Source organism: Cataglyphis hispanica, chromosome 3 (assembly GCF_021464435.1).
Source record: "Cataglyphis hispanica isolate Lineage 1 chromosome 3, ULB_Chis1_1.0, whole genome shotgun sequence".
NCBI classification, from domain to species: Eukaryota; Metazoa; Arthropoda; class Insecta; order Hymenoptera; family Formicidae; genus Cataglyphis; species Cataglyphis hispanica.
In genome coordinates, this window is record NC_065956.1 from 5,729,959 (window position 1) to 5,755,164 (window position 25,206).

A 25,206-nucleotide genomic window follows, 5' to 3' on the forward strand; every position below is an offset into this window, starting at 1 on the left:
TGCTAACAATGCAATATTAAAATCGATGAATAACAGAGCGTAACTTTTTAAATTTTCTAAATAGTTTCCTTGTACATATGAGGACAGGAAAAAAACATGTCCTAAAACATGAAATTCATGCACACAAGAAAAATATCTTATAACATTATTTTTATTGACTTTTGTAAATTCTAATTTACACAGCAATTTTGAAACAGAATTTAATTTATGATTAAACATTTTTACAAATATTTTTAAATCTTATTTAAGCTGTGCGCGTGTGCATGTTTTAAATTATTCTATCTCATAAATGTTTAAAAAGTTTTAAAATCGACCATTTTTCTTTATCTTTCTCGTTACGAATTCTCATTGCTCGAAAAACTACGCGACGTTGTGAAGTCGGAAAAACACACAATTTTAATTCTAGCTCGGACATTTGCGAGCGACATTTATAACCGCAATGTCACGCTCGAATGACAACTTTGCAAGCGAGCGATGACAAAGCGGAGCGGGTGCAATTGAATCGAAATGTTTGATAACGGATAAGGGCTGTTCCATGGGAGAGGAGTTGCATTTCCATGAGATTGGCCGTCATGGAAACTGCACGCGGAGGGGTTACTCTTTTCCCTCCTCGCGTCAGGAGTTGCGTACAGGGTGTGTCGCGAACAATTGAATGCTCCCTTGAAGTTTTATCATAGCGAAATGTATGCGAAAATTAATTTAAATAATACAATAAAATGGGAAATATATTTGAAATAATTAAGATATATACAAACGATATATACAAACATGGTACAATTTTTTTCTGCATTTTTTCTCTTTCTTGTGTCTATTTTTCACTCTTTCCTTTCATTTAGATTATTAAATCGCCTTTCTCTTTCCTTTTGATTAAATATTACTTTAAATTTTTTATTTTATTTAATCTTAATGCCTCCATTTTTCGCCTGCATTTTCTCTTTACAGTATTTTCTTCCTTATCTTCACATTGTTCTCTCTCTTTATATTAACATTATATTCTCTTTCTCTGCATATTATATCTTTCATCTCTTTCTCAACCAACCCTCGTCATCTTCCCTCGTGGATACACACATACACAAAAAGTTTCCGTACAGTCGCCTCCCCTTTCGTTTGTTCCCTGCAATGTCCCTTCACCGTTCATTAATCCAATATACGTCTTTCTCTCTTCCCATCAGATCGTTACCCTCTCACTTGTTCTCTCTTTTCCTCTTTCCCTCTTTCCTTCTCACTCACCGCACATACGTGGGTTTATTCAAGCGTGATGTGGACGAGGGTGTCTGGTAGTACAACGACTACCGTACAGATAATCCTGGGTGTGTTACTAACCGACACATTGTGGCTTAGGATGCTAACGATGTTTCAATAATATCGATAGCTGTACGCTTATAGCTTTATATTCATCAAATATTTGATCAAAAAATGTAAACTCCATATTCGTTAAGGAGACTATAATTGAAAGACAATACAATAATTCTGATATAATCTGCATGATGATCCCATCAAACTTTCTCGCTAATCTTGGCAAGTAATTTTTAATAGTTTTGTTAATACAATAGATTGTTTTAGATATTAAAGCTATAAAGTATATATATTTAGCGCAAGTTAAATTATTTAAAATTTAGAAATTTCATTGATATTCAAAACGTTAAATTTTCTTGCACATACATATAGTTTTATATTAAAAAATATACATGTAATGAAGAATTAAAATTTTGATCAATTCTATATGTGAGGCTAATAATATTTTTTATATATTTGTTAAAATAAATTATTCTATAACCCTCTATCGATCGTGCAAGCACAAGGGTTAACATCCTCCAGAGATGGCTCCGCATCGTCTATTAAAGTACGCGTCACACCCTTTCTAGTTCCACCCTAATCTGTTTCATCTGGTCGACCATGTGTACGATCTTTATTCACCCTCATCATTATCTCAAACCTCCTCTGACCTTCGGTATTTCTTGAGAAGTAATAAATTTATTTTAGCCACGAATTATGGACCTCAAAAGGTATATTAACTCCGCATTTAACTTGACATGCGTTTTATATTAATCGGATTTAAAAGTCTATTTTAGACACTGCTATTAATTTCGATTTTAATATAAATAAAATTTAAATGAAAAGTATAAAATTAAAAATAATTGACATTGAGAGATAATAGATTTACGAAAATTATATCAAAAGTATGCACACACACACACACACACACACACACACATCATACGGACTTTATATATTCCTTGAAAAGACTTTATATACACATATATTTTTGTAGCGGCCTTTTGATAGGAAGAAAGCGGCTAAAGAAAAAAAAAAGAGAGAAACTGAGGTCTACACGCATGAGGCATGCGCAAAACTTGTGAGATGATGTCAGCGTAGCCGGGTGCACATCGTGACGTTATCACTTAATTTTAGATCGCCGCTCTCTCATTCAGTTTTACGAGGCGCCGTCTCGAAATCGTCAGATCGAATGAGATCGTAAAAATTTACAATCCGTTGTTATCGAAAACTCATAATCGTAGCTTGCATTTTAGTATATGCGCTTTAATAACATAACGCTTTTGTATGACAGTTTTATGCATTTTTTAAATCATGTTTATAGAAAACTTTTTGTATAGAATTAAATTTTCTATAAAATCTCAAAATCTAGCCGGTACATTTGGGCTCACTCTATATATAATAAAATTTCACAGAAACTTTTACTTAATGGCAATTCCATGATATAATACGTAATAGTTCTACTGACATCAGCGAGAATTGTTAACAAAACTTAATAGTTTGGATACTCTATTAATTTATAATTATTTAGCATATAGATTGCATTTTGATGAGAATAGGACCATGATGTAGATAATTATTCTGAGTGATAATAAATAAGTAGAAAATGTCTACACACAATTGTCCCTTATTATTTTCAATTATCTCATTTACTTAATTTCGTCAAATATTACGTCATACTACAGAGGAATGCACGTTAATTTGGGTGATATTCTGCGGAAATACATTATAATTTGCATAACTAATTTTTAAAAAAACACTAACATTATAAAAAAAAATATATGAACAAAAAATTGGAAAATTTTAATGATACTTGGATAGGACAATTGGATTGAAATTGATAATTATCAATAAAAATGGGGAAATCAATTAATTACTAATTAATAACTAAGTGAAATAAATAATTTTTCTTAATTTTATTCTATTGTAAGCTGTTTATAATAAAAGTTTAATTAAAATTTTGCAAATTGCTAAAACAAAAAGAGACGTCGGTTTAAATAATAATTATTGAAACTATTATCATAAAAAATAATTTGAAGGAAATTTTTAATTATTAAAGCATATAAATTTCTTCTTGCTCCACAATTCGAGACAATGGTTGCGTACACGTCATGAATTCTGGTCATGATGAATCTCGATGAATTATAATGTCGAATTCAGCTGGTTCTATGCACTTTGCACGAGCGTGTATGTGTCACGTTGTTAACGATGGCTTTAACGACTTGTGCACGACGTATGATTCAAGTGACGACGGTTCGCCGAAGCTTAAGTACTTGACAACGGCTAATTCTTTCATATTTCGAGGATGTATGCGCTCGTCTATTGAGCATGCACAAATACGTATAACTTGTTGTACCGATGGCATTTCTTTTATGTTCATTTGTTTGCGTCTCGTTCTTGTGAATGCTCTTTGAGAGTGCCACTGTTGATGCCAATGTTAACGTTTCTCTCGAGAACACGATAAGAAATTGCGAACGCGCATCCGCTTCCACAAAAGTAATCCTTGCCAAATAATTGATACTGAATTGAAATCATTATTAAATCATTAGTACGAAATGCTGCTAAAACAATAAATAATGAAGATAGCTTGCACATACAATGTAATTTGAAGTATATATTACATATACAAGGTGGGCCTAAACATTCCGGCCAAACTTTGAGATTTTATAGGAAATTTAATTCTAAACAAAATTTCCAATAAACATGTGTCGAAAAATGTTTCAGTAAAAAATTAGTGTCCAAAAACCTCTGAAATCATGGTTATTTTATATATTTTTATAAATATCACAAGGAGAATATGCGTTTTTTAAAGCACCAAGTTATCTTTCAAATGATATCAAAATGATTATAGCATGTCTCATATGTCTCATATGTTTTGAGATACGTTTTATAGTAATATATTGTAAAAAATTTACACATTGCGGTAAATTTAGACGATTTAAATTTAATTTAAACTTAATTTTAAACTAAGTTTCAGTTTGCTTGCTAATAAAAAAATTCTTGTTTTTTTTATTTTATTTGATTAAATATAATCTTTCAATATAGGATTATATACATATATCACCATTTTATTTTTATCAAGTATAAAATATTGCGCATATAATATCTCGAAAAAACGTATGTAGAATGTAGAATACAAGATATTATGCGAATGTATTCTACATTCTACATTCGGGCTAATTTCCCGAGTTAAAGAAACAGAACCTGATGTTCTTATTGCTATTTTCCTTCCTGATCTGGCGCCGGGTGCTTATAATTGACTAATTAGGCTCGTGTTTATATCAGATTGGTTTTATTTTAATACTGGTTCGAGTTCTTGCGGAATCGCATTATTATGCTAGATTGCTATCGTTACCTTTAATATCGGCATAGTCGACTTTCACCTATCTTTGCATGTCACGTAAACTTTATCTCGAGTGAAGAATCTCATGCATTAATTCGCCCCCGGATGCAATTTTCACTTGGCTTCATATAACAATTCACTTCCACAAAATTTTACAAGACATAATTATTTTTCACTTCTTTATAATACACTATTTTATTATTAGTCGCATAATTATATATTTTTTTTATTTTATTGGCATTTATTAAAATATTGGCATCGTTATTATTTATTTTAATTATTAAAAATTTTTAGTATTTGTGTTTTATATCTCGTGTATATCTATGTGTGGGACAATTTCAAATAATTAAATAGTTCTAGCAATACGTGCATAAGAAATGATAAATTAGACGAGCAAAATTGTAGACGAGTGAAAACTTAGCATATACGAAAGATCCACAAAAAAAAAATTTTTTAAATATTTATTACACGTCTTTGTATTATTTAACATTAAAAAATTTTTTAATGTCTCATAAATAAAATTAATGAGGCAATATCTGTCTTTGATCAATTACAATTAGCATAATTTATCTCTCGCATTATAATTTATTTGTTTTAAAACATATACATACATTATATACTAAATCAATTTTGAAAATTTTAATAACGTTTTAATTAGATTTTTTGTACTCACGAATGTATAATTTATATATTAAATTTTTATAATGTATTTATAACACTATGTTTATTGTGTTTGTAGGCATTCATGGTACATGCGTCCGTGTGAATGAAATTTATTTATTAACAGGAAATATTAATAAAGTAAAAGAATGTACGTGAATACAGTGCGTGGAGTTGCTCATAAAGCTGTTACAACGAATCCATTAATTTCATGAAATAGCACGTGGTGATGCATCCAAAGTATTTTCTTTACGCGAAGATCTATTCACGTCAAGTTCGTTTGGATCTATGCCAAAGAATATATTCCATAAATTTCGTTGATGAATTTGAAGGTTAAGAGCTGAATATATTACATACACATCTTAAAACGCATTATTTATGAAATTATGAATCATAAAACCAACACTTTTAAATACCAAGTATTATAATTCTTAGTGGATGCCAACAATTTCGATGAATATAATTTTTATCTAGGGTATATGTTTTATTAATTAATCTAATTATTTTTATTAAATCAAAACACATGGTAAAACAAAACAAAAATAAACTTAAAATTATAATGATAAATATGTTGAGAATAGTAAAATAAAACAGAATTATAGAAAAAATAGCGATAAAAAAATAATGTTTAAATTTTGTTAATCTCGTACAAAGAATAGTTCCTTAATTTTTTGATAAAAATGTTCTATATTTAGTTCATTTAATTTGCAAAGTAAGACGTCTTTGCTTCATATGAGACCATTGATTTTGATTAAGAATCTCTTCAGCTTTCAAAATTGTGAAAAGATCTGGGTACAACATGGAGCAAATCTTAGAGCTTTATATGTATTTCTGGTATATCAAAAGGATTTATTAGAATAAATATTTGTTATATATCGGCATAAATAAATACATGAACTTCATGCGAAGTGTCATCTTTCTCTCGCTCCGCGTGAAATAAAATTCGATCAATCTTCGTTAGCCGAATAAAGAGTAAACAAACGAGAAGAAACGATATGAAAATCTGCATATTGGGATGATTCGTGAGTTCGAAAAATTTACCCTTTCACCGCACATACATTGATTAACGTCACAAGTTGAGAGCTCTCTCTTGTTAGCTACGAAGGTCATTGCCCATGTAACGAGCGGTAGTCCGCTGGTAACCCCGGCGAACCCACCAATAAAGATTACTTTCGTTCTTGACGCCGTTAAGATGTCATTTCATTGCCGATATGACCACTCGGGTGTCGAAGTAATTCGATATTCGAAGAGACGGGGTGTCTACGGGTGTTGAAATAAAATTACGTCACCGATTCCTTACTTAACGTTTTTAAATATTTATTGCCATGTTAAAATCCCGTGTGTTTACTCTTTATGGTAAACATACACATAAAAATCGTTCAATATATTGATCAGATATGTACATATATATTAAATTTGTTTTAGAAATATTATATATGTTAATACAAACACATTTATATGATTAACGAACGATTCGCATAATGTCATCATTTTTGATTAACGTCGTTTCTGATAATGGAAATAAATTTTAAAGCTTTTTTTTGCGACGCGTGTCATGAATAGATAAATTAAATAAAATTTCTCGAAAAGACTAATAGCATTGCAAGGAAAACGAAATGAAAAGAAGTATCTGCAAACACATACACATAGTTCAAAAGGAAAATTATTTCCCGTTTTGATTTTAATACAAATTTTTTATTTGATGTTTTAAATCAATAACACCATGTCAAAGCAAGAAACATGGAAAGAATCGTGTAGCTTTTTTTTATACTCGCGTACTCCATTGAAACTGCTTTTCACCACGTAATTGCATTCTGTAATACTATAGATATCGGATTACCGCTAATGGGATAGTCTATACTTCCACCAATGGCCGGGATATCTGACAAAGATGTAAACTCAGCTTTCAATGACCATACATTCATTCGCTTTCGTTTACGACTAAAAGATATTTGAACATATTGAACGCATTTTGCAAGCAGATCCTATTTCTCTGTGCAAATATAACCAGTTGGCACGATAATTTGGTGATTAATAATAAACATTTATATGAATATTAACCATATTCCGAATTAATTTTTTGCCTTCGTGTATTTTCTGCTTCTTGATTTTATTGATTTTTTGTTAATATTTAAAAATGAATTATTGTTGTATAAATGTGCATAGAAACTCAGCTATAATAACATAGTATATGCAAGTAATGTTTCCAAATTATTGCAAATTTAACCTTTAAGTACTATATTTTTTAAAAATATGAATGTTATTTATTTTCATATTTACTTTATAATTAGTAGCGCTAAATATCTTAAAAATGAAGATGTTATAGATATATTCCGTTAAATTCCGATATATTCCGTTAAAATTCTATTGAATTTAAAATCGATTTTTTTTTTTTTTTTTTTTTTTAATAAATCTTTTTGAAATTATATGTAGGATACATATAATCATGCGTTATATATCTACTATAATTTTTTTCAATTTTTAAGAATTATATTACATATAAATGTCTGGCTTCAAAGAAATTGCTTATAAATAATGGATAACAATACCTCAATAACATCTTGCACATCAAACTTTGATACAAAAAAATTTGGAAAAAAAATTCTGCTGAATTATTCACAGAAAGTCCATGAATTTGATGAATAATACTAGCGCTAGAGCTACTTATTATGATCATGTGTATATATTCAATTATTTAAATATTTTTGAGTTAAGCTTTTTTGTGCTGTCGAAAACGTCCAGAGGCACAAGTGCAAATCTTTCACATCCCTTTGTCCATGCATGCCTAATTGCATTCACGGTGAATTTGCTTTCGCACACGCGTGTATATGTAATGTCTGCTCGACAGCACACGCACTCATGTTGATACGCGACGAACGAGATACGCACCGCCTTTAGGCATCGATTGTTGTTCGGAAAATAAATGGGCAAAGAAATACTAAACCGACTAACTTGAGTATGAATCTTTCCGAAGGGAAAGTCGTGCGATTGATTAGTCTCGGCAAAGACTACGTATTATTATTGTTAACTCTAGTTCTCCGTTTTTTCAAAGTTAAACAAATTAAAATTACACACACTTAATATTTTTAAAACTGTCAAATGCGTCGCTCAGCCATGACAAGCTTTTATGGACATAATGCACTGATAATATCTCGATGAAAGCTCGATGATAAGCTGTTCGCAGCATATTATTAGAATATTGCAAAGTGTGTATGTTATATAAAATATTATAAAATACATCATTTAATTTTTATAAATGATAATATATAAAAATCGCGATATCTCTTGCAATATTGGTTTGAGCATAAAAATGTTAAGCGTTTCTTTTTCAAACGCAAAAGTATTTTTGTCTACACATGAAGACATGAAGACATTCATTATATTCATGAAGAAGTTAATATTAGAGCTATTATTCGAAAAAAAGCGTAATATTCTCTTTTCCAAAATTTGTATATTTTAATTTAATATTGAAAAGATTAGAAACCTTGAATGTTTTCCACTCTTTAATTTTCTTTCCGTGTATTCACATATTTCGTGCGAAGATAATATTCGCGATATTACGTTCACGCGAATGATTGCATATATGATACATTCATAAATCGATCAGAACTTGTCGAAAAATCTCAAACGTGCAATTACGTCGAATATATTAACTCTCCTTTGCTAGCATGTCTATATGATGGCTTTTATCGGATTTTATTCGTAAAATGACCAAACGGATAGTCGTAAAACACGAGCTTTCTTCCAAAGGAAGAGGCCGTCAACACAGAAAGACTTCCTGACCATAAATCCCATCTAACTTTATATGTATTACAACAATTGGCCACACATTCGTTCGCTGATGCGTCTCGATGATTTATTGCATAGGAAATCTTCCCACACACTTTCTTATGTATGTTCTCAGATATGCCGTTATAAGCGTAGATATACAAAATTGCTTTTGGTTACGTGTCGAACAGATGTATTCAATCTTGTTCTTATAAAGTTCTTTTGAGACTGACTTTTATTGATGAGAGAGACTTGTTTTACATTATAATTTATCAAAAAAGAAAATTTTTTTTGGCAGAATTATTGATGTAAATAATTAATGGAATTATTGTTTATTTTAAAATAAATTTTGAAAAAAATGACATTTGTAATTATAGTCTCAAATGTTGAAATATGTTTAATTGTAATAAATAATAATAAATAATAATAATAAACTTTATTTCACAAGAAGCACTGCTACTTCTTAAGAATAGAGGTGTTAATAATACGAGAGATATATATCTTGCTGTTCATTGTATGTATTCTATAAAAATATTTATTACATAGATTAATTTTCGCGTATAAATATGCAAAAGTGCTGTATTTCACTTAGTTATCGGACAATTAATGAACAATGCGATTTTGTTCAGCGTCTTATGGTTGTCGTTTAAAACGTCTGCACGTACTACCATACGATACTTATTTCTAATCGCTACTGTAGCCCCGTTTCCAATGACTGTTGACCCGAAAACACACGCTGCATTATATCAACGCAACGTAGCATGTAATACTAGGAATTTAGTCTGGTCTCATCTACGCATTTATCGCCAACCCATTTTTCCTGAAAGCGGATCGTCGTCTAATAGCAAGTCTGCGTTAACAGTGAAAAAAGGGAATCATTTTTCGGGGTTATTAATTTTTTTAATGCAATTTTATATGGGATTATATAGAACTTGTGCACGTACCGGGATACGCAGCGATTGTCATTTTAAGTATTTTATTTTGATTAAATCTTTAAATACGGAGTAACACTTTGCTCAAATAGTATTGTGCGAACTTTAATTTATTTTTTGTCGTATTTTTAATTGTCGGATTATATATATATATATATATATATATATATATATATATATATATATATATATATCTTAACTCGCGCTGTCTTGATTCATCACGACGAATATTTTTTTCAAGTAACATTTTGCACAATTGAAGATTCGTATCTCTGTCACGCTGAAAGCGAAAGCGCATTGCAACGAAGCGAAACCAATGATTGCCGCGTCGTATTCATAGTTGAACTCGATCTCTGTTATTCAAAGTGTTTTAACATTGCATTTATAGGACAGAAATCTCGCGCTTTCTCCTAAAATTACTGATTCTTCGACATTCAACTAATCCGAAAAGAGGAAAGAGAAAACTTAATAATATCGAAGATAAATCAAATCAAATAAACCATTGTCCATTATCAAATAAACCAGTAATTGAAAACTATTTTTAACGTTTTAAAAAATTTTTAAGTGTTATAAGTGCGCATTGTACAATTAAAATAATATATGTTTTTTATAAAATTGTAAAAGTTTATTAATTCATCTATATAATATATGTATATATGTATATTTATATATAATATATAAAGTATATATAATTTTATTAATATATATTTTCTAAGAACTAATTCTAAGAACTAAAAAAAAAAAAACTAATTTTTTTAAACTGATCTAAATAAAACTTTAAGACACGATAAATAGGGATATATTTCTTCGATAAACGAGGTGATTGCCTTGACGGCAATGCAATGAATCGTGACAAATAAATAGTTACGTGATGTTCCATTACATTGGTAAGACATAACGTAACATAAGTACACAAACAGTAATCCAAGAATGCTTTGTAATGCCAGTTTCATTATTTACGAGGCTCATAATTTGCTAGTGACGATTCGTTTGGCAATGTATCGCCACTCTAGAAATATTTTCATAAGGCACATTTTTAAATGTATAATAACTTGAAATAAGTTAATAAGTGTCATTATGAAGATCAATATTTTAGTATACAGCTTGGATTTTGTGTATTATATTTTATCTTATATATTCTACGTAGAACTTTGTGATATGAAGTTGATGTCAATAACTTGACATCGATTTCGTATCACGAAGTTCTACGTATATTAAAAAACATTTTTCGTCACGTCATTCGGAATTATCGATTATGTAACTCTTTGTATACATACCAGCGTGACTTGCTTTTAGCGCTTGTTTACTTTCTTAAGTGCTCTTAAAGTAGTCTTAAAGTATTTATTAAGTCATTTCGCGTTGCTTTCAGGATTTGTAAAGAGCCAGATTATAAAAGCGTCAGATAGAAAACTCTTGAGTTTTGTAAAGAGGAAAGCATTTCCTTGATAAGAAAACTGCTGTAAGGCTGTTTTACTATTGACATAATAATTTTATACATTAATAATTATTATTAATAATTTATAAAATGTAATTATTAATTCTTCAAATTGTTAAAGTGTGTTAAAAATCAGATGCTTTTCAATTTTGATTAAACAATGCTAATACAACATGAATGACTTGCAGTATAGAAAAGATTGGAAATACATTATATTTCGTATTTTTTTTCAGAGAGAGAAAATTATATGTTTAGATAATCGAAAAATAATAGCATTTCTCTGAAGAAGCTGTATAGTGTGTGTTTATATAGTGTTTATGATGTGATACACAATACAATTTTAAAAAGGAGTCTTTTAAAAATATTTTATATTATTTAAAAAGTAATTCTTTTTTAGAATTTGTTTTAATATTTTTTTTTTTTTTGTACGTAAAACATACCGTTCTATTATTTCATATTATTTCAGTTAACTGATATGGCTTAAAAGTGTCAAAAAATGTTTTTAAATGCAAAGTGGAATTATGTAATTGGCAATAAAATTAATATCCGTTTTTATTTCTAGTTTCTCAAAAGAAAGCTTGCATTATCGTGTTTTTCTTACACATTCGAAAAATAAAAGAGAGAATTATTTGCTCCAGTTGAGTAGAAACCATAACTCAAGAACAAATATTATGCTAATACGGCAGAATTGCAGTGCAACGGTAGCCATTGCCATGAAACGGAAACAGAAATCGTGTTACATTGCTAGAAATAGTAACTCATCCTGATCACCGAAGGAGAACGTGCGTGTTAGCTTTCTCCAAGATCAGGCAAAAGTTTGTCGAAGATGATAATCGCACGATTATGTATTCGAAGATTCCGCAATCTTGTGTCTCATCTCATACAGCAAAAAGTTAGTTGTGCATATCCTTTATGTATGGAAATTACTTCTGGCAATTATCTATCATCTATTTATTTAATCATATTGCAATAATAACGTATTTTATCGCAGTATCGTTTAATGAGATCGTTTTCAAAAATTGATTTTAAGGTATATAATTCGCAATTAATACTGTTTATATGTAAATAAAATACGTTCGTCATATTATTACAGGATTCAGCTATTTAACAAGACTTTCGTATGCGTGTGCGTATGATGATGTCATGCAATCGTGGTTTCCGGCATCCGCTCTCTGATGATTATTCGTTTACCATACCCGCCTTACGTTTAGATCATAACAGCCTACGTATTTTCTTCACAAATAAATTGCTATTTTAAACGCATCATTAATAGTAAATCAAACAATGAAAATTAATTACAAATTGTTGGATTGTTCAGATTTTAAAAGTTCATTAAAAATGTAAAATATTGTATATTTATTGTATAAATATTTAAAGTTAGTTTTTAATAAATAAATTTGAATAAACTCTATGTGTATTTAATAGTTGATTTTTGCAAAAATTTATTGATGATCGAGGTATTTGATAAACGAATTGATATATATAGTTTAATTATATCTTATCTTCGAATATATCGTTTTTTATTTTAAGGAAGACAGACTTTAAGGAAAGGATATGTGAGGATTTTTTTTTTTTTTTTTATTAACTTTGTAACTTATATGTTTTTTATTTTATTTAAAAAATATATTTCTTCTGCTATGTTGTATATGATATGCTTTTAAGAATTTTTTGTATATAATTAATATAATGATAACTATTGACATAAGCTGTTTCCAGTATTGCGATGGACAGGATTAAATAAACAAAATATCTAAAACAAAATATTTAAATTATAAACCTAAATTTTATTACCTATTAAAAATCTTTTTTAATTGTTTAGTTTTTATTGATTCTTTTCATAAACCGCGCATTATTTAATTATCTTGCGCAAATAATCATAATCTTTTGCGTTACACTCTGCATTAGGATTGAGAAAACAGAACTCTTAGCCAGACGGATATTAAAATGGTATGCTGCTTTTTGTGTTGCAGGCCTCCATGGATTTGCCACCGGACAAGGCGAAGCTTTTGAAGCAGTACGACAATGAAAAGAAATGGGACATCATATGTGATCAAGTGCGTATATATATTTAGAATAATTTTAGAATATATTGTTTAGAAATCCTCTCCCCCATATAGAAAGAGAGCAAAGACCGAGATTGATATAATAAATACTAAATATCTATGAGGAAAAAAAAAATATAATAAAGATCGATTTATGGGATACTAATAATAAGCGATTTTTCATTAATTTAATATATATATATATATATATATATATATATATATATATATATATATATATGCGGGTTCACGGCCTGCATTTATCTCTCTCTCTCTCTCTCTCTCTCTCTCTCATCTTGTGTTAAATGAGCTAATTCAATACTTTCACTAACTCATTCTTTCAAACAAAACAAATTATTACGTAACATTTTTTGGGTTAATTTTTAATCCTTACATCAGAAAATTGATATAATTATAATTTAAAAATTATTTGAGAAATTATAATAAATTTTTATAAGTTGTGAATTATCTACAATATTATTTTTATTTTTAATTGTTTCAAAGAACGTAAAATCTTTTAAAAATCAAATTTCTATTGATCAACTTGAATAATTTTACTCATAACAGTCAGAGATATTGAATTGAATATAAAGCTGTATCCAGATTTATGTCGTATCATCGTATTGTATCAGCCAAGTGTGGACGGGGCGCCCGTATCATGTCTGCGTATTATATTTGCGTATCAAAGTGATACGCAGATTCTGCTTCGATCTGACAATGTAGGCTCGTTTTATTCAGTCGTTACTTCGCGTGTAGCGATCGCTTCAAGTTTGATCACAATGGAGTGGTCACAAGAAAAAGTAATGGAATTAATAGATTGTTATAAACAAAAAAGCATGAATTCTTCTTTAAACGATTAAAATGATGCATGGGAAGACATCGCGCGTGACACCGGAAAATCGATCGAGTATTGCAGAAAAAAAAGATGGAATATCTTCTTTCTGTTTTAAGAAGAGAGAAAATGAAGATGAAAAAGAGCATGAGAACGGGAAAAAGTATGTACTTGAAAAATGCATTTTTTTGTAAAAAACAATTTTAGAAAGGAAAATTGGTTTCGATTTTCCAGTCAAATGAGTTTATTCCATTCACTTTATCTTTCGATCTTTGATTATGATTTCAAGATGTTAATAAAATATATACAATAATAATCTATAATTATGTTATCAATATCATGTTAACTAAATGAGTACTCAATATAAATCATTATTTTATCTCACTATTATGTAGGCGACAATTAGTAAAATATATATTAAGATAGTTGACAAATATTGTTGGCTATTGATAACATATTAAATGTATAATATATATTTTAAAATCTTAAAACGAGCCTGTAAACAAAGATTGAAATATCGATGTGAATGAAATAAACTCATTCGACTGGAAAAATACCTTCTAACTGTACAGATAGATATATTGTCATACAACAGCCAACGTAGAACTAAAGATACGGAAGTACTAGGCGGAAAACTAAAAAAAAAAAAGGGGGGGAAGATACGAGATATGGATACAGGTTGAGAACAAGTCTTTGGTGTATCATCATAACCAGCGCATCCGTATATGATAAGAGGCGATCATGATACGATACGATGATACGACGCAAGTCTGGACACAAATCTGGCTTAAAGCGTTTATATAAAGAAGATGCATTCAATAATATTTTTACCTTACAATGTATACATAAGCTAAGTTACTTTAAATTATTTTTTATGGCATCAAAAAAAAAACATAAATGTTATTACATTTTATTACTTTTTTCTAATATAAGTTTTAGAAACTCATTCTTTAGTTTTAACGCATTAGAAACATTTAGCGTGGGTACGCTAAAGTACAGAGAAGAGAGAGTGTCACTTACTTATTATAGCTTCTTCTATACTATTACCAGAGTATATTGTATTGAAGTAAAAAAATTATACGCTTCCGCTTTAATCGAAATTTATTTTAATTGCAACGAATGATTCATACATGTATTGTGATCTCTTACTATTTAACAAAATACATATGAAGCTGAATATCTTATGAAAAAATACGAACTCCGCATCCTCTCAAGGTGGGTATAGTTCGCGGATCATGGATGGTTCGTCTGAATGTGTTTGAACCGGCCTGTAGGACACATGTGTAACACGAGACGGATGTAATGCAAGCCGTGCTTATTATACTATATGGCTCGCAAAAAATACGCAGCATCCCTTCTCGCAACACACACACATGCATTCGCGGCGTTCTCTTCTCTAAATGTAATTACTTTAAGGCCGCCGCAAACTACAAACCAATTCTCGAAAAGCTCTTAAATAACAATTCGTACCCATTAATTAACATGCGAGTCGATTTCGTGAATGAACCTTAATTCTCCGAAGAAATTTTGCCGAATTTTTCTTGACATTTAATTAACCGCAAAAATATTAATTAAAACAAAAGTAGAGAAAAATTAATTTACTTTATACAAACAATCAAAAAATTTATTATTAACACCAATATTTGAAATATTTACAGGAAAGAGTACAGGCTAAGGATCCACCATCCCATTATTTGGCAAAGTTACGCACCTATCTGGATCCCAAAGCATCACGAAGCCATCGAGTATGTTGTTTTATTTTTTTTTAGTTTTTTTCCTCAAATATATTACAATATGTTTGGATCGCATATATAGGATCAGTTACGTAATAGTTACAAGTCATTATTTTTTAATTGAAATAAGATATCAAGAATTGTTTATTAATACTTTTCTGATTGCAAATAATACATTGCTTGCGACATTCGACATTCTTTTAGATGAAGTAGCTTCTTAAACGTTTAAAATCTAAATCATCTTTGTCTTTTAAATGTGAAATCATATTTCTTTTTACATATTTAAATCGATTCTTTTACATGCTCCTTGCAACCATTAAAGTATCAATTTCTCGATATGTCATTCGAGTTAAGAAATATTGAGCTGTAACTATACGTGACTCTTGTCCAATATGTTGATATAACTAATTTTGCGAAAAAAAAAGAAAAAGAAAAAAAAACTTTAAAAATATATTTGTATTATCACTGTGTCTTTAGTGCTTTAATTACATATCTTGTTACAATATGTATGAAATATCAGAATGTGCAAATTAGATCACATTTAGCATGAAATATATACAATGAAAATATGATCTAAATAATTTAATTTATTTTTAACACACATATTATATTTATTGGATTTTAAATGTGGCTTATCTAGAAATTCTGATATTTTACATTATAGCGATGAGAATCAGATAATACAGATAAACGCGTATACATTTTTCTTTATTTTTTTCGAAGACAGTAATTATTATATCGTACTACATTTGTTCTCGCTCGCAAAAGGTTTCTCTATCAAACCGATACTAATGATTACACAGTCGTATCGTTTTCTTACATTCTTCCAGAAAAGGAAAATGGTTGGAGAATCTACATCGACCCAAGTATTACGAGATTTGGAAATATCTTTGCGCACAAATCATATTGAGTAAGCGACTCTAATAATCGTTTAGTCATCATAATAATTATTCATCATTCATTTGCTATTTCAACTATTTTGCCAAAAGTCTTCAAACTTTATCTACTGATCATCTTTGTTAATTGCAACAATTCTTTCTTTAGACATGTTTTTGTAATAGTCAAATAAATGTATTATAAATACCAACTAAATTTTTAAAAACGTTTGTAAACTTTTAACATTTAAATTGAGAAAGAAGAAGAAAGTTGAAATTGTAATACGCTCCCTTTCTATTTTATGCAATTCTATAACCAGTCAATCGCCTTAACCATTAATCACGATAATTGACAGATAATTGTACTAATACGATTAGAGTTCGTTCATTCGTGCTCTCGTCCTTTCGAAAGGCTGTATTCTGAGCTGAACAGTGTTATAGATGGGTAAGAGAGTTCTTGGACGAGGAAAATCAAGGCCTAGATGCCTTGATAGACTACCTCAGCTTCAGGCTATTGATGATGCGGCATGAGCAACGGCTCTTGGAATCTCACACAAGCTCTGAGGAAAAATTACAAACCGGTAAGAAGTCGATTAAAAGATAAAAAAAAGAGATGAATAATATATTACGGAGAACATATTTCAGAAAATATTAGATAAATATAATAAATTAGATTTGCATTAATCCATTAAAAACAATAACACATACAAGGTTTCTATTTCTAGCAAGCTATATAGGGTGACCCCAAATGTTCCGGCCAGATTTTGAAATTTTATAGGAAATTTAATTCTGAACAAAACATTTCCAATAAACATGAGTCGAAAAATGCTTCCTTAAAAAGTTAACGCCCAAAAACCTGAAATCACGGTAATTTTATATATTTTTATAAATATCAGGGACAACAAGCAAGATAAACATTAAAAATTAACTAAGGTCATAAACAGTAGAAATGAAGAATATTTTTAAAAAACTCTACCATCGAGATAGTCGGAAAAACACTTTTGTATGTTTGAAACTGGTTATCTTAAAATCTATGAAACGTACCATAATCATTTTGATCTCATTTGAAAAATAATTTAATTCTTTACAACTTTTGTTTCTATACTTTTTGTTAAAAAACACATACTGTTCTTGATATTTGTAAAAAATGTACAAAATAATCGTGATTTCGGAGATTTTTGAGCGTTAACTTTTTAAGAAAGCATTTTTCGATCCATATTTATAAGAAACTTTTTGTTCAGAATTAAATTTCTTAAAATCTCAAAGTCTGGCCGGAACATTTAGGCCTGTAGAATAGAAACGGATGTCTTTATACTTCCACATTTATCTAGAAAATAATTTTTTTGTTCAGTTAATGAAAAATATATCTCTGATTAATAGAATAAAATATCTTTGAATAAAAGATTATAGGTCTCGTAAGGGACATAAAGAGACATAAAAATTACTAGAATATGAATAATATATCAATAATTAAATTTTTTTTAAATTATTTTTTATGGCTAATTGATGATTTATCATAGTTCAAAAAGTAGTTAATAAGAATATTGATATAGCAAGCACCGGCGATACATCAACGTTAAACAATGGATGCTTGAGGCCGCCTCTCCACGAGCTTAAAGACAGTCCTGGTGTCAAAAGGAGATCTCGACACGTGGCACGCTTAAATATGGGTGAAGCAAAGGACGACATTCATGTTTGCATACTGTGCATGCGTGCCATCATGAATAATAAGGTGAATATCAAATCTAGTGTACACATAGACAATTGTTTGAAATTTAATTCTGCATTCAAGAAAAAGGAAGACAACGATTTCAAAATTATCTTTCTTTTTGTCCACGTATTCGGAAACGTATACAAGCACACGTGTACAATAAGATATATGTATAATTGCATTGATTTTTTACAGTATGGATTTAACATGGTTATTCAACACAGAGAAGCTATCAACTGCATTGCATTAAGCTTAATCCATAAAAGTCTAAGGTGAGTCATGTATTGTCTATTATCTATTATTATCCCGTATATCTTGTTAGAAAGTCGCATAGAAAGCGCTATAAATATGCGCAAAACAATATATACAATTTTTCATATTATACATTAAGTCATTTACTTTATATTCAAATTAATGTAAGCTTTTAATAATCATATACAAGATTAAAAAATAATATTACATGCATAATTTTTTGTCACTTTACTTTCAATCAAGCTATATAAGGTATCACTATTATAATGTATCGCTCTTTTAGAACAAAAGCTCTAGTATTGGAGCTTCTTGCGGCAATCTGTTTAGTAAAGGGCGGCCATGAAATCATTTTGTCAGCATTCGACAACTTTAAAGAAATCTGTTCCGAGAGGAGAAGATTCACGACGCTCATGGCGTATTTCACCCAATACGATAGTTTTCATATAGAATTTATGGTCGCCTGTATGCAATTTGTCAATATTGTCGTGCATTCGGTCGAGGACATGAACTTCAGGGTACATTTGCAATACGAGTTTACGAAACTTGGATTGGATGAATATCTCGAGAAACTTAGACACACGGAGAGCGAAGATTTGCAGGTGAGTAAATTGAATATTTTGTGTTATAGAATTGAACATTAATCCTTAATTGACATAATAAATGGATATATATTTTTCAAATCTTGTATCTTTATTCGATTAGTTTCGATTAATTTTACAAATAAAAAAATAAAAAAAGCAAAGCAACAAATTTGTTGTGACTCTTTTTTGTTCATTATTTGAAAATGATGACAGTTAATCGAGATACCTCATTTTTTTAGGTTCAAATCTCGGCTTACCTGGATAACGTATTTGATGTAGCTGCCTTGATGGAAGACAGCGAAACAAAGACTGCAGCATTAGAGAAAGTAGCGGAATTAGAAGACGAACTTGGTCATGTAAGCGATATAGCTTTATCTATGCTATTATATGGCATAAAAAAAATAAATAATGAAATATAAACGTGTAATTTATAAATTCTTCAATTTTATACTTTAATTACATATTTTTATATTTAAAATTCGTTAGATTATATAAACTTGGTCCATTCTTAATTTGTTAATCTTATATTATAATAAGAAATAATTATAATAGAAATAATTACATACAACGTATACACATATATAAATTAACATTATTCATATATTATTATACATATTATTCATATGTTATTATTATACATATATATTAATATTAGTTTATTTGCCATAATTTATTAATTGCAATATGCATAATTGTTGACACAGGCGCATGATCGTATGGCAGAATTAGAAAGAGAATCATTGGCGAAATTGGCGGAATTGGAAACCGAATTAGGCGCATTAAAAGTGGAGTACGCCGATGCCTTGGAAGCGCGTAGATTAGTAGAAGAAGAACTTGCAGCTTTAAAGAGACAAAGGCAAGATTCCGCCCGAAGACAAAGTGTTTTGGAAAATAAAATCATTGAATTGGAAAGTCTCACGGATACGCTTACGAAAGGCTCATCAGGTATTTTATTCTTTAGATCAAAGTACAAACCTCCATAAATAAGTTAAATAGTATAAAATAAATAAAGTTAAACCTCCATATTCTTAACATTTCTATAATATATTTTTAATACTTTTATTCCCTGTATTTTTTAACAATTCCTTTGCTGTTTTATATCTATCACATATACAAGGAAATATCATTTTAGGACATTTTTATTTTGCATATGTATTATTTTTTAAGAATTGAGAAACCGATTAAAATATTAAAAATGCGGAAGTTTGATTGTATTTGTATACATATAATTATTGCAATAAATTGCGGTAAATCAAGATTCCTGGTACATTCTTATTAAATTTTCAGCCGCTAGTCTACGCAACGGTATTGCAACGAGCCCTCTAAGTAACTCAAATGACATCACATCTGAAATATTTACCCCAGCACCGTCACCGGTTTTGGATCAAGCACCTCCACCGGCTCCTGCGCCGCCACCTCCGCCGCCGCCGCCATGTCCACCGCCACCTCCTATGGCGCCATTTTCTCCAGGAGATCAGAAATTACCGCCACCTGTTCCTATACCTCCGCCACCCGCCGGCATGATGCAAGCGCCTGATGGAGCAATGACTATTAAACGAAAAGTATGTATATATGTATATATAGTTTATTAGCATTAAAATACATTTAACTGCCATTTATATTTTTCTCAGAACATTGCTTTAATTGTGTAATTACCTATTCCACACCCAGGTTCAAACAAAGTACAAACTTCCTACACTTAATTGGGTTGCTCTAAAACCTAATCAAGTGCGAGGTACTATCTTCAATGAATTGGATGACGATCGTCTGCACAACTACATTGACTTCTCCGACTTTGAAGAGCGATTTAAGATCGGCATGAGTGGGCATGTGGCCAACGGTAGTAGTGAGATTGATGGACTTCAAACCTGTCCCAGTAAACGATTCAAGAAACCTGAAAATGTATCTCTTTTGGAACATACGCGATTGCGAAATATTGGTAAGTAATAAACTTTATTTATGGCGTTTATTGACGTAGAAACAAGTTTATCATAATTTTCTTTATTTTCTTTTCGCTTTAGCCATATCGCGTCGCAAAATGGAAATGCCAGTGGAGAAAGTAATAATGGCGGTAAATGCTCTCGACTTGAAAGTTCTCTCGCTTGAAAATGTGGAATTGTTGCAACGTATGGTACCTACAGACCAAGAAGTATGTTTGCCCTCACTTAACATGTTATTATTACTATTATTATTATTATTATTGAAATACTATTATTATTTGAAAAAAAAAAACTTGTTTTATGATATTAATAAATGATGAATCTTTTCAGATAAAGGCTTACCGTGAATACATTATAGAAAAGAAAAACGTCAACTTATTGACGGAAGAAGATAAATTTTTGATGCAGCTTGGTAAAGTAGAAAGGATATCTACCAAGCTGTCGATTATGAATTATATAGGAAACTTTTTCGACAATTTACACCTTATTACACCACAAATACATGCTGTGATATCTGCGTCCAGTTCGGTTAAGAGCTCAAAAAAATTAAGAGCAGTATTAGAAATTATTCTTGCCTTTGGTAACTACTTAAACAGTAGCAAACGAGGCCCTGCGTACGGCTTCAAATTACAAAGCTTAGATACATTATCGGATACAAAATCGACTGATAAAAGGATGTGCCTTTTGCATTATATTGTTGCCACAATACGAGTCAAATTCCCAGAACTGATCAATTTTGAATCAGAATTGATGTACATCGACAAGGCTGCAACAGGTATACTTGTTTTTCTTTGCATATATAATATTAATCTTAAAATTCAAAACTTTAGTGTAATGATAAGCGAATGCTATTAGAGATTGAATAAGATTCTAAAAAATTTATGCTCAAGAAATATGTGGTTATTGTAAAAGAACTTTTTTTGTTATAATTATGAGAGTGTTAATAAAGTAGAAATAAATCAATTGAGTTTTTGATAAAATTTTACATCTATTTTATTACATTTATTTGCTGTTATCCATTTTATGTATATTTATATCATAAAATTATGTATCAATAACAGTTTCGCTGGAAAATATAACAACCGATGTTCATGAGCTGGAAAAAGGCATGGATCTCGTGCGAAAAGAATACGAATTGCGTGGCAAAGAAAAGCACAATACAGTATTGCGCGATTTCTTAAATAATTCCGAAGAAAAATTACGTCGTTTGAAACTTGACGCACGCACTGCCGGTGAAGCTTTCCGAGAATGTGTCGAATTCTTTGGAGAAAGTCCAAGACAAGCTGATGCTAATACCTTTTTCTCACTTCTTGTCAGATTCGCGAGAGCATTTAAGGTGTGTTATTAATAGTCATATTCTATCTAGATGTCGAAATTTTTAACTCTTATATTATGTTGAATCAATTCTATCGAAAACACAATAGCTATTGAATAATAAAACATTGTACGAAATTGCAGCTAGCGGATCAAGAAAATGAACAGCGTCGTAGATTAGAGGCTGCCGCAGCAGAAGCTTTAAATACCTCAGAAGAAATCATAAAACGTAATAAATTGAACCAGAAGAAACAACAGGTATGTTGCATGTCTTTAATGCTTTATCGCTATGTATTTATACAAGCGCAAACTAGATTATTAGACGATTATGAATGAGATCAGTACAAGTATTTATCTTTTTTTCTTAAATTCTTCATATATATAGCATGCTATACTTAAAATACGAATTCAAAAACATTTTATTTCAATGTGTGTATTTACAAAAATTGCATTGTTCTTATCTTTTTACATAAAAAATATTTTATAAAGCACATAATCATAAGAAAAAGAAATTACATAATTTCTCTTATTAATGATGTCGTAATTTAATATGGATGCAAAAAAACAGAAGCTTTGACATCATACAATTTTCTGTCAAATTATTTGTTATTATCACTATTATTTTGCACACGTTAAATTTATTGAGATTTTGTTATGTTTATTTTGTTACGTTTATTTTATAAATTTCTTCATATTTTTTCCTATTATGCTATAATCTTTTTATTTTTCTAGATCAAGAAACGTTTAACATGTTATATATTATTATTATTATTATCGTTCAACTATTCACAAGATGTTGAGATTGTGTGTATAATGTATATATCACTATCACATTTTTAGATCATTTTTCTTTCATGAATCTGCTTACTAATATTGTTTGTGTCATAACTACAGTAATTACAATTTCTGTTAAAGTCATTGTATATTGCATCATTTATTCATCTTTATGCTTCTCTCCTACAACATCAATGCTACACATTCATTTATTAATACGCATCACACATCACATAATCACAACTTATATCCAAGAAAAATTTGATGAACAATATTTTATATATAATATTTGTGTAAAAAATATTTTAAAAAATTTATAGACATATATGTAACTAAATAAATTTACATAAATTATTGTTTGTTTCGAGAAATTAATTTATTTTGTATTCATGGCAAAGAAAAATTTCTAAACTCTCTTTATGCTTACTCTTTCTTTACTTGGTTTTATAAGTCTATTGCATGGATATTTTTTTTTTAATTTTTTGTTAAATGGAAGCTACAGATATATTTTAATAACATTATTATATACTTTGATATATAAACTTTCACAAACTCTGTTTTATTAAAAATAATAAATTTAAGAAAGAGTTATTTAATTCAAGCTTAAATTATATTACTATATAATCATATTGAATAGTTTCTTATATATCCTTAAAAGGAAAGTTATTATAATCTTGATAAAAAATTAAAATATATCTTCATACAAAAATCTTATTAAAAATTACATATTATAATTACAATATTATAAATATTTTATGCGTAAACATAAATTTGTGATATCTATAAAAATTAAAACTTTTTATGAGTATAGAGAAATAAATACAAAAAGCATTTATTTTCCTGCATGTTGTGAAATTAGCATGACATGTGTTACAGGGATTATCAACAATTACATCGATTCTGATTATTTCTCGAGTGGCTTTTTAGCAATTTCATTCTTTAAGCACAATACATCTCATGAATATCTGTTTTCTTATTTGTTACATATTTATTTGGATTTAAAGTCACCGAAATTTTGCTGTAACTCGAACAAGAGTCTGTTACATCGCCATCTTAATGAACTGGAGCTCAGAACGTAACAAATGTATAAACAATTCACAACATGTAAGTTTGTCTTTACTCACTTTCTCTCCTATGAACATATGATTTTTAATACCTGTACACATACATCACATTACATACAACATGTAGACTTTTCATTGAAAGTCATGAAAAGAGATTTTCTTCTTATTTTATTTACAACAGAATCTCAATATTCTGGAATCATTGAGACGGAGCTATTATTCTCTTATTCTGGCATCCTTCATAATACTCACTCTATTTTAATGGCATAGACATTTTAATGCGCAGAATGAAAATGTTGTTGCACTGCCTTTTCCATTCGCTTTTTCATTCTACGCATGATCATGTTAGGTATATATACATATATATATATATATATATGGCAAATGTTTAGTGGAAGAGCAACGCAAGAGAAGAATTCCAGTTTAAAGGACAACTGATCTCGAGAATAGCAGGTTCTATTGTAGAAGTTTATAGAAGCAATTAGAACAATTAGAGAGAGTAATCCAAATAAAAATTTTAATATAATTATATACTCTTTAATTGATATTCTGTACATATATATTTTACATAAACTCATACTTTTTACATTACATTATACTAACAACAATGCATTATACTATCAAAATATGCATTAGCATGTTTTAGCTCGCATTGATGTTGCTTGAGAGAATTCT

The 25,206-nt window shown here is 29.5% G+C and overlaps 1 protein-coding gene across 3 annotated transcripts in view; it reads left to right on the top strand.

Annotated features, from left to right (window-relative positions):
- Positions 1 to 25,206, top strand: part of LOC126848442 (formin-like protein) — a 45,079-nt gene that overhangs the window by 18,273 nt on the left and 1,600 nt on the right. Inside the window, exons 2-17 of one of the 3 annotated variants that reach the window (XM_050589356.1) lie at positions 13,384 to 13,467; positions 15,946 to 16,032; positions 16,824 to 16,930; positions 17,337 to 17,476; positions 18,449 to 18,627; positions 18,802 to 18,878; positions 19,142 to 19,457; positions 19,679 to 19,795; positions 20,144 to 20,384; positions 20,727 to 21,001; positions 21,111 to 21,378; positions 21,461 to 21,588; positions 21,710 to 22,154; positions 22,441 to 22,715; positions 22,838 to 22,951; positions 24,472 to 24,571. In XM_050589356.1, the coding sequence (XP_050445313.1) occupies positions 13,384 to 13,467; positions 15,946 to 16,032; positions 16,824 to 16,930; positions 17,337 to 17,476; positions 18,449 to 18,627; positions 18,802 to 18,878; positions 19,142 to 19,457; positions 19,679 to 19,795; positions 20,144 to 20,384; positions 20,727 to 21,001; positions 21,111 to 21,378; positions 21,461 to 21,588; positions 21,710 to 22,154; positions 22,441 to 22,715; positions 22,838 to 22,951; positions 24,472 to 24,546 (2,928 nt within the window). In that variant the 3' untranslated portion in view covers positions 24,547 to 24,571. The remainder of the gene's footprint in view (positions 1 to 13,383; positions 13,468 to 15,945; positions 16,033 to 16,823; positions 16,931 to 17,336; positions 17,477 to 18,448; positions 18,628 to 18,801; positions 18,879 to 19,141; positions 19,458 to 19,678; positions 19,796 to 20,143; positions 20,385 to 20,726; positions 21,002 to 21,110; positions 21,379 to 21,460; positions 21,589 to 21,709; positions 22,155 to 22,440; positions 22,716 to 22,837; positions 22,952 to 24,471; positions 24,572 to 25,206) is intronic. The other 2 variants (XM_050589354.1, XM_050589355.1) reach the window with 2 other exon arrangements.